Raw genomic sequence first — 17557 nt, 5'->3', positions numbered from 1 at the left:
AGTTAATTAGTCATGAAACCGGAGGGCGGCCTTTGCACCGCCATTCGGTGCATTTGTTAGAAAGCGCAGGTAAAAAAAAAAAACTCTGAGCTCCGTTCGATTGTTCTGTGCGTGGGCTCGTTTGACTGCGTTGAGTCGCGGCGAGGAACGCCGTTTGCCGTTTCAGTTTCAGCAGAGAAGAATCGGTTATGGATTCGCGGGAAACTCTATAGTGTGAAGTCTATGGTGTGCATGAGCTAGGCTGTAGCGACATTGCTGTGACGGGCTCAGGTTGCCTCACCAAAGCCATGACACCCCAGTTTTCGAGGGAGAACACAACCCCACGGCTAACCTGGAAATGGACTCTAGGAAAAGCTCTCAACTGTTGTGAGGTAAAACCCCACAGGCAGGAATCTTCGGTGTTGAACGAACACTATAAACACTAGCGCATTAGCCACATTGCAGACATACAGTATATTACACACAACGTTATTTTTGATTGTTAACATTATTCAAACATTTAATAATGAGGTTGAATTGCATGCCTTGGTCAATTAAAATTATATGTTTGCATGATGAGCACAAGCAGATTGATACAACATGCAGTTACCATTGACTATGTGCTGCAGTTTTTTTTCCCACATATCCTTATGGCTTCTAAGCCTGGAACACTAAGCTCATTGGATAAGCCTAAAATTTTGTCTTCAATTTGTTACACCTATATTTTTTAGGTTTTCTCAACTGAACATTCAAATGAGCCAAAAAAAAATTCCAATTGAGAAAACTTAATAAAATAACTGAAGTAAAAATCCAACTAAACCTTTTTTTCTGTGTAAAATGGCCGAGCGAGATCGACGTTGGGCCCTGGTCTTTCCAGCGCCGGGGCGACGCCCTCCACGTCTCCAGCACCGCGTCCCTGCCTGTCTCTCTGCCCCTTTCCTCACCGTGCTGCATGGGGGGTGGGTGGGGGGGGGGGGCTACTGCGGAATTATTCCGTGTTCTGGAACAGAATGTTCTGCTCCCTTTGGAAAAAAATGAAAGTGCGCGCTCATAGAACCCAGATGGCCGAAGCAGCGGCGGCGATGCTAACGGCTGACTCTCAGTAGGAGGGACGCGGCGGCGATGCTAACGGCTGACTCTCAGTAGGAGGGACGCGGCGGCGATGCTAACGGCTGACTCTCAGTAGGAGGGACGCGGCGGCGATGCTAACGGCTGACTCTCAGTAGGAGGGACGCCGCGGCGATGCTAATGGCTGACTCTCAGTAGGAGGGACGCCGCGGCGATGCTAACGGCTGACTCTCAGTAGGAGGGACGCCGCGGCGATGCTAACGGCTGACTCTCAGTAGGAGGGACGCAGCGGCGATGCTAACGGCTGACTCTCAGTAGGAGGGACGCGGCGGCGATGCTAACGGCTGACTCTCAGTAGGAGGGACGCCGCGGCGATGCTAACGGCTGACTCTCAGTAGGAGGGACGCGGCGGCGATGCTAACGGCTGACTCTCAGTAGGAGGGACGCGGCGGCGATGCTAACTGCTGACTCTCAGTAGGAGGGACGCGGCGGCGATGCTAACGGCTGACTCTCAGTAGGAGGGACGCCGCGGCGATGCTAACGGCTGACTCTCAGTAGGAGGGACGCCGCGGCGATGCTAACGGCTGACTCTCAGTAGGAGGGACGCCGCGGCGATGCTAACGGCTGACTCTCAGTAGGAGGGACGCGGCGGCGATGCTAACGGCTGACTCTCAGTAGGAGGGACGCGGCGGCGATGCTAACGGCTGACTCTCAGTAGGAGGGACGCCGAGGCTCTCTGTGGCTCTGCTGACTCCTGTGGAAGCGGCGTGTATTTGGGGCTGTTATGCGCCAGTTCAGGCAGGCCCAACAATCCAATATTCAGTCAATTCAACCGGTCAATAAATCAATAAGTGACACTCTCGTTCGGTATTGTGCTCCTATTGCGCATCTAAATTGTCAGAGGGCTTATCAAATGCACTTTTTCTAGAGCAAATTGTTTTAAATGAAAAGGAACTGGACAGGTAACTGAGTCAACAGCAGTCAGCCAACCACAGAGCGCAGCGGTTGTAGGACCGGTCTAGAGAAAGGTCGTAGAATGGTGGGGGCAAGTCAAAGTTGAAGTCTCTTCCTTTTCCATGGACTTTGGACAGGCCGGATCCTAAGCTGAATGGCGTGGGTAGAGTCAGCAGGTATGCAGATGGGAAGGGGAATTTAGAAAACGTTATTAAAAAGACACCGTACGGTTTTGGGGTGGGAGATTGATTGCGTGCTTGCTGAGGTACTGCTTTGTGTAGTGTCCTGAAATGTGTCCAGAATCACATTTTTTTAAATGTGTTCGATGGAAATACTTCCATAAATGGGATTCTGTATAATTTCCCTGCACTGAGGCATGAAGTTGTTTATACTTCTGACTGGAGATTCATTTATTTATTTTGTTTATTTGTCCTTTTGTTTAACCCAAATGTCTCACTGAGAATCCAAAAAATCAGCTATATGAATGTTCTTGCTACCCCGCGGTCTGTAGGGAATATTGAAGACTCATTTGATTTGTGAACATGTGCCAGTCTGGTACTACCTTTGGCTGGGACACTTACAGTATTTCAAAATCCCTGCCTACATGTTTACAAATGGTCCATGTAAATCCCAAATACTGCAGACCATGTTTTCATTCATCATTTAGTCAGTGCAGACATGCCTGATACTAATCACAGTATTAGAGTTTTGACAATCGTTTTCAATTCTAGATTCAGCAGAAACATTGGGTAACTTAATATTAAGGATTTAGGGCATGGAAAACATTTAAACAATGATGATGATGATGGTGATTATTGCATTATGATTATGATTGTGCCATGATTACAGTGAGGGGGATTTCTGAGCACGCACGATTGTATGTTTGTGCATGCGTGTGAATGGGTGTTTGTGCATGCGTGTGAATGGGTGTTTGTGCATGCGTGTGAATGCGTGTGAATGGGTGTTTGTGCATGCGTGTGAGTGGGTGTTTGTGCATGCGTGTGAGTGGGTGTTTGTGAATGCGTGTGAATGGGTGTTTGTGAATGCGTGTGAATGGGTGTTTGTGCATGCGTGTGAATGTGTGTTAATGCATACTGTGTGCATGTGGTGTAGTACGTATCCAGCACAGGCGTATTTCCTTGCAGGCCGAGGTGTTCTAATGTGGGCGTAGCCAATCTAGCGGGTGAACGAAGGCCCCTGTCCGTGTCCCGCCCGCTCTCCTGTCAGCGTCGGACCTCCTTATCGGCCAACGGCTTTATTAGCGCCCCCGCTCTTTTTGGGGCGGGAGACGGTCACGTGGACAGGAATGGCGGCGCAAAAAGGTTTCCCTACGCGGCCTCCCGCCTCCCGTCTCTCCCCCGGGGGGGGCACGCTAGGTGTGAATCAGGAAGATCTCCCTCAGCTGTGTCGCTATGTTTAGCGCGAAACACGACCTGCGGGAGCCGCATGCAGTTGCTGCAGGGCGTCGCATGCTCCTGGGCACCCAAGGACAATCTCCACAGGCTGCAGATTCCCGCTATAATTAGAGAGAGGGGCCCCTTTTTTCTGCTCCTCCTTTCGCTCGGCCGTTTGGGGATCTCACCGTCCCGCTTTTGACCATGTCATGGAATAGGGGTGTCCCAGCCCCCCCCCCCCCCCCCACACCCCCAGTCCTCTCCACTGCATGTTGTGAAACCATAGTTACGTTTTTAAACAAAGTCCTCATCCGCTTATTTTTGGATGTCAGAGCCGCTCTGCTAAATTGGCTGCAGACAGAATCTCACGGTCCTGAAAATAGCTGGAACATTCTAATCTGGGGGGAAAAGAATAGAGCAACTGGCACACAGTAAAACAGTTGTGGATATTTCATTTTTTTTTTTAAAGGAGGTGCCTGCAAAAAAAAGATTTTATACAACTTATTCTCTGTCCTAAATAACAGGTCCTTGTCATCTTGCCAACCCAAAACCCCCCACACCCCTGTGACCTCCCAGCCCCCGAGCCCCCCAACTCATAAATAGACTCGCAACTTAATACTGTAAAAAGCCTGTCAGGGCCACCATGACAGATGAATGCCATCCGCATGTTTCACATCACATGACGATCCACCAAGTAGGCGGGGCTTATCTTGGTGCCCGCCCATCGCTTAGCGTCACACCTTTGTATGGCGATGAAGCTACAGGTGACAGGAGAGGAAGGGCAGTGTTTTACACATTACACGCAATGCGAGAGAGGAGAAGGGAATCTCTAAGACAATTTGTCAAGTAATCATAAAACAAAATGCATGCATAAAAGATCCTCAGTACTTTTTTTTTCTTGTTTTGTTTTAAGCATTCCAAGAAAGTAACAATTGAGATTATGTAATTTTTTTTCTACATCTGAAGTTTACGTCTGTTGCAAAGGCAAAGGTAATTCTGACAAAGTATTTAACCAATCTTTGAGTCAACAACTGTTTTAGCCTGCTCTTCGGAGTAATAATTGAATGTTTCTCAGTTTTCCAGTTGTATTGATTGTGAGAAGCAACATACTGTAATTTCATTACTCCTTTGTTAAAAACATATCTACCAAATGTATGCTTGGATAGACTTTACTACTGAAACTACTAAGCTCTTGAGTGGTGAACAGGATATTTAATTTGCACCACACCATGTCGTGTGTTACACTGAGATCCAGGAAGTATTTTTTTTTTGGGAGCAGTAAAAAATAGTATGCAATGTATCTAAGCACAGTAGTTTCTTCATACATGCCGCTCATCGATTCAGAGTAATTACACCGCTCATTAATCTCTCATTGCTTGCTTTGAAATGGAGACGGTGCAGATCCTCCATTAGCAGACACCGGTCACTCAGCGCAAGAGCCACGCCTCAAACACAGTGAACCAGCAGATTCTGGTTGCACCTCAGACACCGAAGCATGGCTCTCTTCTCTCCCAAGTTATTTTCGTAGCACACAGGCTTGGCTCAATTTGCTCAAAGCCCCCACTTTTTTTTTTTTCTTTTTTTTTTTTTTAAGGGATGGGGGGTGGGGGGGGGGCAGGAGGAGGGGGAGAGGAGGGGGTGCAGGAATGCGAGGAGCTGATTCGAAGCCAGGCTGCTGCAGGAACAGTGACAGCACTGGTCTCTGTTTGATGCGATTCTGGCGCGTTCCTTTCCCTTGAAGCGCTAATGGAACCCAGCTGCGGCGTCTGCGTCGGAGACGAGACCGCGCCGCTGCTTCTTCCGATCCGCGGGCCCTGTTCCGTTCCCGCAGTTTATAGAACACCACTGCGCCGGCCGCAGAATTACATGGCCATTCTGTTTGCGGGCTCAGCCCATTCTCTTATACAATAACTCAACATGCAAGTATGATTATATCATTTGCTATAATTCATGGGCAGGTTGTTTCATTTACTATGTTTTTGCCCCAGGTTTTGTAGTTCATAGTGAAATCAATTGGTTTTGATATTTTCTGAGAAGCTTTCTGAACATTACAGATTTATGAACTTATCTCAGACATGGTTCATAATGTAAACCAAAGGTAAAATAATTTAGTAGTGAGGCCTAATCCAATCCTGGGAACCAAATGATAGCCTCTGATTGGTGGAAAACTAAACTGTGTATTGGGACCTCCAAATGGTCTGATTGTTTCTTTGTTTTTTGTTTTCTTGTCCAGGGATATTGCGACATCGTATTCACTCCCACGTGAAACGATGGCCTTCTCAGGAAGGTGCCTAGAATAAGTGTCTTAAGTAAAATGTTTTTGCAACCCAACCCTCTAATTCTATTTCTAAGATTTTGAAATGTAATCTGAGGGGAAATCAATAGCAATCATTTTGCAATGCAGTGGATAAATGGGATTGTCCACCTCGGTACTGGAGAGCTTCTGGGTGTGCTGCTTTTGCTGTTATTCAGTACGTGTTTGTTCAGGTATACAGTTATAACTTGTTTCTTGGGTCCGCATTTGTTGCTGATTTTGAGGTGACACAAAGGCCCAGCACTTCCTGTGGCTCTCCAGGAACAGAGTTTGTCACCTTTGGTTTTGAGGTATAATTAATTCTTTCTTTAATGATTCTCTTCTGTAAGCTATAGCAGTGTACACGGCTCATAAAATAGAATATGTTTAATTTAATTTTTGAAATTGTTCTCATTGAATTGAACATGACCAGCTTGCAGAAGCAACTTCAAGGAGACATCATTTGCTCATGTTCAATTCAATGGGGGAAAAAAAAACAATAAACATACTCAAACATACTTGAAACAATACGTGCATAAACACTGGCTTTTAAACATGGAGTATGTGGCTCAAAGTTTGTTCACTTAAACAGGTCCTGATATCTTTGTGTTGACAGGGGTATATATATATACACAAGAGACCACAGCCCTTATCATATCCAGCTACAAACTCTTTGCGCCTTAAAACTTGATATCCTTGGTCGCTGGCTGCTCTTGGGATATGCTCACCCCGTACATAAACATGTACAGAAATAGGAGCGTATCTAGGAGAGCGCTAACAATATGGATTTCAAAGGGCAGGTTCAGCTCTGCTATTGAATTGCTTTCAGAATTCAACCGGTGAAGTAACAAAGAAGTAGTAATGTGTTTGTGTTGCCTACTTTGGTTCCTTTGGTTACCATTGATATTTTTTCCCTCATGTTCGGTCACTCTTTATTTATTTTATTTATTTAGTTTCCATGAAATAGCTCTTTTCAGTGCAGCAGCCTCGAAATAACCTTGCGATAGATATTAACGGTGCAGCTTTGGGGTTATATATGGTCCCTGCATACCTACTTCCTATCACTATGATAAAGGCCCTGATCTTACTGAGGTTATGCAGCATGTGTAGCTGCTGTTGCTCTCATTGGTCTATTAAAGGTAATCGTACACTTCTGTGGAGCGCTGCGAGGGGCAGATCAGGTCACGCGCGCGTGTGGAACTTCAGCACACGCGCACATGTGGAACTTCAGCACACGCGCGCATGTGGAACTTCAGCACACGCGCACATGTGGAACTTCAGCACACGCGCGCATGTGGAACTTCAGCACACGCGAGCCGCGCGTGTGGAACTTCAGCACACGCGAGCCGCAGCGAGCGAGGCGCCGGCCTCTCCGGACTGACGCGCGGCTGTTCTTCCTCCCTCTGCAGAGGAGGAGGAGGAGGACGTGCTGACCTCCATCCTGCGCGACAGATCTCACATCGAGGAAACGCTCAGGCTCGCCTCTGAGGAGCCAGCCGGCGACTATGCAGGTATTAATATTATTATTGTTATTGTTATTGTTATTGTTGTTAGTATCATGTTTGTATTCATTTATTAATATATATGTGTATATGCATTGTTTTTATTTATTTTTTAAAATAAGTATTTGTTGTAACTTATTATTTAATAATTTATTATACTTTCAGAAAAAAGGTTAATTTCATTGACCACTGAAAACTTTGTAAACTGTGCTTGTGGGGAAAAAAAACTATTAATCACAATTCATTGAGAGGTAAAAGATTTAATAAAAATGTGTCTTTCATTTTAATTAAAGTGTAAATTAAGGATTTTGTTTGTATTTTCACCAGCAGCATTGCTGAATTCAGCAATGACCAGTAATTTAATTCATCAAACTGTGGCTGTGAAGATTAAAGAAAAAAACACTATTTTGAAGTCAAACTTAAGAACAAGTGATTATTGATTAAAGGCCAATGCTATTGGCTAATTTGGACTGAATCCAGGTCAAAGTGCATTAAGTAGTGGCCGGTAAAACGGGCTTGAATAGCGGTTATAACCACACTGTGTGAACAGGCGCAGATGTGTAGGGTGAAATGCAACAGTTCTCAGACTGATTTCGGATTGGGCGAATTGTGGTAGAATGGGAGAGAGCAGTTTTGGACTGGTCGCCATTATCAAAATCCACACACACACAGGTATACACACACAAACACAGACACACACATATGGACGTTTATTTATTCTGTTGCTTTTGATGTTGATCATGTGGCCCCAGAGCCAGCAGGTCAGTGAGTCATTAGTGCAGTGCATGTGTGGGTCAGGGCCAGCCCAGTGACAGGGCCTTGCGTTCCCACACCCTCTCCATCTTCCCGCCAGGTTTACTCGTCTGTGTGTGTAACGAAATGTGTTCAGCAGATGAGTCAATGGTCCTCAAGTTGTTTGTTCCTTTCTCTTTCGCCCTGGGCGGTCTGCCACTTCTTTCTCTCTCTCTCTCTCTCCCTGGTCTACATTCTCTCCCTCTCTTTTAAAAATGATCTTTTCCTCTGCATTTTCCTTTTTCCCTCCCCTCAACCTCCTTCTCCCTTTCTGTCTCTACTCCACTCCATCTCTCTACCCCATCTGTTTGATTTTATTCGCTCCCTCCATCCTATCTCTCTTCTTTTTCCCTCTTTCCACTATCACTCTCATTCTTCCCTTCTACTCCCCTCTACCATCTGTCCTGACATTTTTTCCATCTCTCTATCTCTTTATTCCTCTCTGTCTCCTCTCTCCGTCCTCCAGCGGCTCTGCAGAGATTGCGTAAGATCTACCACTCCTCCATCAAGCCCATGGAGCAGGCCTACAAGTACAGCGAGCTCAGGCAGCACGAAATCTCAGGTACAAGCCTCGCCCCCTTCCCACTCCACCTTGGGCACAAGCCCCACCCCCTTCTCGCTCCACCTCAGGTGACTTAGCGAGGCTCTGCTTCTCGTTGTTTTTTTTATTAGTCTCCTTCTTCATCCTTCCGTTAATATCTTGATCTGCTAGATTATGGTGAAAAAAAGAAAGAAATAAATAAAAACAATCAATTACCCTGAGCTGGATAACACACAGTAAGCCAACTCTAGCACGTTTTGAAGCTGATGTACATTATCATAACATAAATAATTATATATTGTGTCTGTACAGAAGAAAGAAAAAAGAGTAAAAGGTTTGGGTATTTCATATAACTATGGACACACACACACAACAAAAATTGCCCTCCCCGCATTTTCTAGAATAAACATGGCCTGGCGTTCTCTATCCTGGAACAGGTACTGTATCTTTCCTCTCTCTTAACCTCTTATCTGTTCACACAACTAAATTCCAGCCCACGTCAAAATGTATTTGCTACTTGTCTTTACAACATATTTTGCAATCTTGCACATTCTCCTATTTAGTCTGATTGCCAGTTCATTAGTTTTCTGGCGCCTGCGGTCTGGCTGGACGCGGCTAAGTTTCTTGTTAGCGGGAGGGAAGTTTCTTTATCAGTGTTCTCTCACAGCAATTCTCCGTGCTTGAAAGACAGCTTGCCCCCTGGTGGTGCGGTGTAGTACCGCATGCTTGTCACAAAAGGTTAAATGGACTCTCAGTGTGTCAGGCTGGTCAGTGTGTATCTCAGGCAGGCGGTAACTATGACAAAGTGTCTGTCAGCCAGTCATGTTTGTGTGTCAGTGTGCCTGCTGGCCAATTTGTTAGTATGTTTCTCAGATAATCAGGGTTTTTTCCAGCAATCAGTTGGCGTGTCTCGAGTAAATTAATCACAGCAATATTTTCACCAGCCAATCGGTCAATGTGCCTGTCATCCATTCACTGGGCCCGTTATTGTGTCAGCCAATCAGGGCCCTGGGCATGTTTGACACATGCGGTCAAAGATGTGTTTTGTCACACCCTGGATCAGTGCACATCACTGTTCATTTCATACCTTTTCGTGTGGTCCACTCTGTTCTCCATCCCTCTTTTTCTCTGTTTATTTTCTTCTCACTTCTTGTCTCCTCTCTCTCACCTTTTCACGCACAATACTACTGATTGCCTCGGGTTTCTGAAAGGCACCAGCAGCCAGCTCATCTGAGGATAGCTGCAAAACATGGAACTGGAACTGAAGATTCCAGTCACTTCAGCTCAGCTTGAAATGGCTGGAACTTCTGTGAGCCCAGAATGTGAAATATGATAACTGATTACATCCAGTCGTACGACTGGAAAATTGAGTCTTTCTGTTTTTTCTTCTCCCAGATTATGGGCTCCTTGTGACAGTGTGAAACTTTAGAGAATCAGGGGAGAAAAACACTGAGTTTCCTGTTCTGTCCCACTGTCAACCCACAGTCAAATCACAGTCCTCTCACCTCACTATACAGTACATATCCAATATGTTCAAAAATATATAGACTACCTCTTTGTGAACTTCTCTCACTCACTTCTTGTTTCACTGTCTCTGTCTCTTCTCTCCATTTGTATCATATCTGTCTCCTTGTCTGTGTATATACAGTATTTACTCATATCTCCAATCTGTCTCTCTGTCCCTCTCTATCACTCTCTTTCTGTCCCTGTCCTAGTTTCTCACATTCTCTCTCATTCTCTCAAAGCTCCTGACTGATTGCCTACCTTTCTCTCACTCGCTCATTCTCTTTTCTCTCTTTGCTCTTTCCATTTTTCCTCACCATCATCTGTCTTTGTCCACCTGTCTTTCGCTGTCTTCCTTCCATTGTTCCTCCACCTATCTTTACCTCTCTTCCCCTGTCTTTCCCTCCCTCTTTCCCATCCACCTCTCTCTTTTTCTCTCTTCTCTACACCTCCCCTTTTCACTGCGTCTGACTCTTCTCCTTCCTTCCTCCCCTCCATCCCTCCCACCATCTAACAGCCTACCCTGGACGAACCCTGGGGGCATCAGCTACAGGTGGGTATGGAGGGGAGGGCGACCCTGCTGTACATGCATGAGGTTTACCCCCTGTCCTTCTTGCCCCATATCCACCCCCCCTCCCCTCCCCACACATTAGCCTGTTAAAGCTCATCATCTTCAAACTGTTTGGCTCCGCCCCATGACCGGACTTGTGCAGTCACGTGACATACTTCATTGTTTCCTGTTTCCTGCCTTTGGGGAATACACTGTGTACACTGGTTTTCATTCCAACTGCCTTTCTAATTAAACCGGCCTAATGGTTCCATTAATCAAATCCCAACTTCAATTAACTTGATATATATTTCCAGAAATTCTGGTTCTGTACTCAGGGCAGCAATTAACTTCAATGACTTAAATTCAAGTATTAATTAATTGGTTTAATTAGTTGCTCTCAGTCTTCACTCAATCAAGTCTTACAGATATTCGATTGCATTCAATTTGAATATGTGTTTTGCGAGTGGCGAGATACCCGCCATAGTAGCATTTTCTGTCCTGCTGTGTCGCGCCTGTTACCGTTAGCATTCCTCAAACAATCCATGCCGTTCACAGCAGACGCCCGTCAAGGGAGGCTGAATCCAGCTCAGCTCTCAATTAACGGCTTAATCAAGCGCTATTGATCGTGGACCCTGCAAGAATGAAACCCAACATACACAGTGGACTCCCTGGAGCAGACTGGCGTAGTACTGGTGTTCTGCCCTCTGTGTTACCATAAGCCATTCATTGTAAGTGAGGAGCGACATGCTATATTTATGGATGCCCGTTCAAATATACACAGATTATGTGGTATTTAGTGGACAAACAACAAACGTCCAGAAAGCAGCAGTTTGAATTCAGGATATGTTCATAAATAAGGCATATTGTATAAATAAACTGGATATGAATTGTACAAATAATGGCCATTTTAGAGAAGCTTTTTTATTTTCCTACAGAATTATAAATATACCACATGTTTTTTTTTAGCTTTGTGACCCTAACATGGCAGTTTTAATGATGAAATCTAAATCACGTCATTTTTAGTTTAACAGATTTTTTCTAATGATATGGCCTTCTATAGCACAAAATTTTAATAATTCATACATTTTGGTAGATCTATATGCTGTTTTGTCCATGTTAGAAACATTCTGTTCATTTTTTTTGTGTGAACAATAATAAACAAGCGAACATGAAACAAACATTTTCTCCTCTCATACATAAAAGGTGACACAACAGCACAACTACACCTATTCTGTTCATTTTTCTGTTATATTTAATGTACTTTACTTTTGTGGGAAATAAAAGTTATTGGGATGATAATTTCAAATTTTGTACTAAACAGAATTATTACAGTGCTTTTTGCACAATGCCAATTAAACTTGGTGAAAATCACAGGGAAAATGTTTTTTTGCTCTCTGTTATTTCAATTTTTTGCTAAGAGATTTTTAAATGACTCTATTAATAAAAGAGTTTAACTTAGGAGATAGAAGGCATTCAAAATATTGATCATTACATTATATTAATTTGAGCAGATCATCTTACCCAGAGCAACTAGGAGAATGAGAAGGGCATTCACCAGTCAGTAAACATGAACCTCTTGTCATATGTCTTTGTCCCACTGCTAAGGAAGCTAAGCAGTTTCACTCAAAAGTTAATTATTGCTAATAATTTAAAATAAAACCTCATTGAATTGTTGGCTTGGATGTTGGGAGGCTAAATAAACACTTAGGTAATTAGTCAATGCTTGCAATGACCATTATTGGAAAAACTTCAAACAAATATCATGAATTGCTTTACAGATACCCTTATGGAGGGTATTATACATTTAGCAGACGCTGTTATCCATATCAAGATCTAGCAGCTCGTTTGTATTTACTCGGTTCACAGTCAATTTATACTGCCGGACATTGTTCTGAAGTAATTCAGGTTAAGTACCTTGCTCAAGGGTACAACTGCAGTGCCCTGCCAGTGAATGTAATTTGCAGTCTCTGAATTATGAGCACAGCACCCAGACTACGCTACACTGCCATCTGCATTTAACACAGCTTATTAATTCATACTGCAGGATATTTAGTGAAGCGATATTGTTGCCTGGGGGTATAGCAGCCACCCTGGGGATCATGGTTTCCTACAGCCTTCTGATTTCAAACCCTTGTGGTCTCATGTCTGAATTTTTGGCAACCCATAAGGAGTGGGGTGGGAGGACTCCCCTGTGATGTCACAGAACTGTTGTCTGTGATGTGTGTGTGTGTGTGTGTGTGTGTGTGTGTGTGTGTGTGTGTGAGGCTGGACTGGCCTGTCAGCTAGGTGTAGTGTACTGTGGAGAAGGGTGTGTCAGAGGACAGGGGGTTGATGGGATACACATGAGGATGTGGAGGTGAGGGTGGGGGCATAGTTTGGGCTTCTGACACCTCTGACGCACACACATCCCTCTACTAAATGTATAGTCGGGCCTGCCAGACCCAAAAAGGAAGAAGCCGACAGCACTTCCTGTCACCCGCACCCCCCCCCCCCAATCCCCCAGATTTAAAAAGCGAAACCAAAACTGTTCACTCCAGTAGTCTAACTACGTCTGTCTCTCTACCTCCTCTTCCTGACTATTTCACCTCCTCCTCCTCCTCCTCCTTGTCTTGCACTCGAGAGCTGCTCTGTGCCCCCACATCCTGTCCGTCCGTCTGTCCGGCTGCAGCGCTCTGACTCCGCTTCGCCCGTGATGTCATCAGCCGTGCTTACCTGTGATTTGCAGCGGCATTGTTTTCTGCCGAGTGTGTCGAATGTTTCCAGTGGCCTCTCCCATGCGAAGAAGGAGCATCCTGTGTGGGGGAAAATAACAAAAACAAGGATCAAGGACTGCGCTACATGCCGTGGAAAAAATATTTATTACAGCTTCTTTCATATATGTCCATATGTACATTGAGTATTGTGCACTGTATTATGAATATACTGTATGTCCATTCTCAAATGTGTTTCAACATATATGCATATTTGCACATATTCATTCATGGAAATAATTATAGGGAATAAAGCGAAATATTTTATGTAGCAAATAACCATATTTCTTAAACACACACGTCGATATACATACAGCCTATGTCAACGCATACATATTTTGACATATATTGTAAATTAATTCTTTATTGTTTTAATGTTTTTCCATGTACGGATACATGCTATTTCCCATAAGCGCTTGCTAACTCCTTTTTCATTGCATGGCTGACGCAGTGGGTGAATTTGCTGCCCAGAACAGACGTGAAGTCTCAAACACAATACCCCGCCAGTATGTGGCTTCTCTTGAGTGCTCAGAAAAAGGTTTCGCTGCAGTGAGCTCACGGAAATGGCTTCAGCTGCAACTCATCCATGATTGTTTATCTTTCCCCCTGCTTTATCTGATTCCGTCTTTGCTGTTGAGCTGAACTGGGCGACGGCAGCACACGTCTCCTGTAATAATGCTTCGGTGACATCTTTGGGTGTGTGAAGCAATTGATAAAGGAAGACGCCTTTCCCCTTAACTGCTTCTCACCGTGCTGTGGACGGGGCTGTCCTCTGATTCCAGGGAGCCAGGGTTTCAGGACAATGGAGACAGAAAGCATGATGGGATAGCTTTCAGCTTTTCTGTGAAACCGGGTGCAACACTCCTCTTCCCTCTGACTCTCCCTCTCTCCCTCCCCCATCCCTCCCTCCCTCCCTCCCTCCCTCCCTCTCTGTCTTTATGTGGCTGTAACACTCCTCTTTTCCTTACAGATGGGGAGATCACCTCCAAGCCCATGGTACTGTTTCTGGGTCCCTGGAGCGTCGGCAAGTCCACCATGGTCAACTACCTGCTGGGCCTGCAGGATTCCCCTTACCAGCTCTACACAGGTAAACACACCTGAACACACCCTCACCTGTAGGTACTACACAGGTAAACACACCTGAACACGACCTCACCTGTAAGTTCTACACACGTAAACACACCCGAACACGCCCTCACCTGTAAGTTCTACACAGGTACGCACACCTGAACATTCCCTCGACTGTAGGTTCTACACGGGTGCACACACAGGAACACCCCCTGAACTGTAAGTTTGACACTGGTGCACACACCTGAACATTTCCTTACCTGTAAGGTACTGCACATTAACCTCAATACCTCCTTGCCTACTAGTATGAAAGAGTTGCCTGTACATGAATGCACACACCAAAATTACATTACATTACATTTATTTGGCAGACGCTTTTATCCAAAGCGACGTACAAAAAGTGCATTTCATGGTCATAGACAACTGCTAAACACAGGTTCAGTAAGGTACAATACTTATTTTGTAGAGCTATTTCTCGCCAAGAACACAGTTTAGTTCACACAGTGAACACTATTCAGACCTAACCTCTGCAAAGCCAACTAGGCAGAAGAATAAGCTACAGTATTAGGACAAATACAAATTACCAAAAAGTGCTGGGATGGGGCAACATGTAACAAGTGTCATGAAAAGGGGGGGGGGATTTAGAGTGAAATATACAGCGTGGTGGTGGTTAGTCTAGGTATAGTCTGAAGAGATGAGTCTTCAGGCCACAGCGGAAGATGGATAGTGAGGGGGAGGTTCGGAGAGGGACGGGGAGTTCGTTCCACCACTGGGGAGCTAGGGTGGAGAAGCTCTGTGATCCCTTTGGGCGGGTGGGAGGGGTTACAAGGTGCCCTGCTGCCGCAGAGCGGAGTGATCGAGGAGGCACATAGAATCGAGTCATGTCCTGCAAGTAGATGGGGGCTGTCCTGCTGGCAGCAGTGTAGGCAAGGGTCAGTGCTTTAAACCGGATCCTGGCAGCGACCGGTAGCCAGTGGAGTGATCGCAGCAGAGGAGTGACGTGGGAGAATTTGGGAAGGTTGTAGATGAGTCGGGCAGCGGCATTCTGAATCATCTGTAGTGGCTGTATGGCACAAGCTGGCAGGTTTGCAAGGAGAGAGTTGCAGTAATCAAGGCGAAAGGTCACCGTAGCCTGGACGAGCAGCTGGGTGGAGTGCGTCGTCAGGTATGGTCGAATCCTTCTGATGTTGTACAGAAGGAATCTTCAGGACCGTGATGTTGCCTTCACCCAAAATGGCTTCACCCAACCGCTGTACACAGATTAAAACCCATTTCACACCCCCCCTCCCCTCCCCAGGTGCTGAACCCACTACCTCTGAGTTCACGGTGATCATGCACGGTGAGAAGGTCCGCTCCATCGAGGGCATCGTGATGGCAGCCGACAGCTCCCGCTCCTTCTCGCCGCTGGAGAAGTTTGGCCAGAACTTCCTGGAGAAGCTGGTCGGCATCGAGATACCCCACAAGCTTCTGGAGAGGGTCACCTTCGTCGACACGCCCGGCATCATTGAGAACCGCAAACAGCAGGAGAGGGGTGAGAGCGGAGGGGCGGGGCTAAATGGACAAGGGGGCGGGGTCACATATCACAACAGCACGTCTGTAGTTGGTGGAACAGAACAGATCTGATCAAAAATTTCTCCCTCACTCTTTCTCTCTCTATCTCTGTCTCTCTTTCCCTCTCGCTCTCTTACTCTTCCTCTCTACGTCTGCCACCTCAGGCTACCCCTTCAACGACGTGTGCCAGTGGTTCATCGACCGGGCGGACCTGATCTTCGTGGTGTTCGACCCCACCAAGCTGGACGTGGGCCTGGAGCTGGAGATGCTGTTCAGGCAGCTGAAGGGCCGTGAGTCCCAGATCCGCATCATCCTCAACAAGGCCGACAACCTGGCCACGCAGGACCTGATGCGCGTCTACGGCGCCCTCTTCTGGAGCCTGGCGCCGCTCATCAACGTGACCGAGCCGCCCCGCGTCTACGTCAGCTCCTTCTGGCCCTACGAGTACGCGCCCGACACCAGCCGCGACCTCTTCAAGCGCGAGGAGGTCTCCCTGCTGGAGGACCTCAACCAGGTGATCGAGAACCGGCTGGAGAACAAGATCGCCTTCATCCGCCAGCACGGGATCCGCGTGCGCATCCACGGCCTGCTGGTCGACCGCTACGTCCAGACCTTCAAGGACAAGATGAGCTTCTTCAGCGACCCCGAGCTGGTCTTCAAGGAGATCGTGGACGACCCCGACAAGTTCTACATCTTCAAGTCCATCCTGGCCAAGACCAACGTCAGCAAGTTCGACCTGCCCAACCGCGACGCCTACCGCGACTTCTTCGGCATCAACCCGGTGAACAGCTTCAAGCAGCTGTCGGCCCAGTGCTCCTACATGGGCGGCTGCCTGCTGGACAAGATCGAGAAGGCCATCACCAACGAGCTGCCCAGCCTCCTGAGCAGCATCTCCTCCGGGAAGAGCCCCGGGCTCTCGTCCTGCGAGGCCACGGGCTGCGGGGAGAAGCCCAAGAACCGCTACCGCAGACACTGAGACGGAGGAGAGGGAAGGAGTGAGAGAGGGAAAGAGTGGAGGGAGAGGTGGAGCGGTGAGGGGGGAGGAGAGGGTAGAGGTGTGCAGGGAAGGATGGATGGTCCTCACGGCTGACCTCCTCCGCCCCCTGGCCCCGCCCCCTCCCCTGAATCCCATGATGTCATTGTCTGCAGGGATGGAGGTTCTTTGATTTTATTTTTGTTGTTCTTTTCTTTTTTTCAGAAGAATGCGGGGTGTGAGTTTGGGGTTCTAAAGGAAGGAGAAGGGGTGGAAAATTAGGGGTGGGGGTTGGGAATGGCTGAAGGGTACGGGTGTTTGTGAGGTGAGAGTTTCACAGGTGAGTTTAGTCAAGTCGAACTCCCTCCTCTCTCCCCTGCAAAGCAGTACAGAACTGTCGACCGGTTTGGAGAAGAAAAAAAAATACATGTTGAAAAAAAAAAAAATAGTTGAAACGAAAAAAAAAATTGTAAAAATATTTTTAAGTGAAAAATTATGAGACTTTAACAGTCTGTGCCAGCTCCCTTGTATGTGAATAAAATGGAGAAAAAAATGGAAACAGTAGTTTGACAATTTTTGTTTGCAGTTTTGTATTCAATTTTATTTCCGTTTTTCTTTTAACTGTGTAGGGTTGGTATG

The 17557-nt window shown here is 46.3% G+C and overlaps 1 protein-coding gene across 3 annotated transcripts in view; it reads left to right on the top strand.

Annotated features, from left to right (window-relative positions):
• srl (sarcalumenin) overlaps window positions 1-17477 on the top strand; it is a 32716-nt gene extending 15239 nt beyond the window's left edge. For 2 of the 3 annotated variants that reach the window (XM_064315402.1, XM_064315400.1), the window contains exons 2-7: window positions 7098-7199; window positions 8449-8544; window positions 10544-10579; window positions 14297-14413; window positions 15692-15925; window positions 16110-17477. In XM_064315402.1, coding sequence (XP_064171472.1) covers window positions 8496-8544; window positions 10544-10579; window positions 14297-14413; window positions 15692-15925; window positions 16110-16921 — 1248 coding nt within the window. In that variant the 5' untranslated portion in view covers window positions 7098-7199; window positions 8449-8495 and the 3' untranslated portion in view covers window positions 16922-17477. The remainder of the gene's footprint in view (window positions 1-7097; window positions 7200-8448; window positions 8545-10543; window positions 10580-14296; window positions 14414-15691; window positions 15926-16109) is intronic. The other variant, XM_064315401.1, reaches the window with a different exon arrangement.
• The last annotated feature ends 80 nt before the right edge of the window (window positions 17478-17557 follow it).

This window comes from Anguilla rostrata, chromosome 17, assembly GCF_018555375.3.
Source record: "Anguilla rostrata isolate EN2019 chromosome 17, ASM1855537v3, whole genome shotgun sequence".
NCBI lineage: Eukaryota > Metazoa > Chordata > Actinopteri > Anguilliformes > Anguillidae > Anguilla > Anguilla rostrata.
Note: the sequence above shows the minus strand (reverse complement) of the source record. Positions and strands in the feature narration are given on the sequence as shown.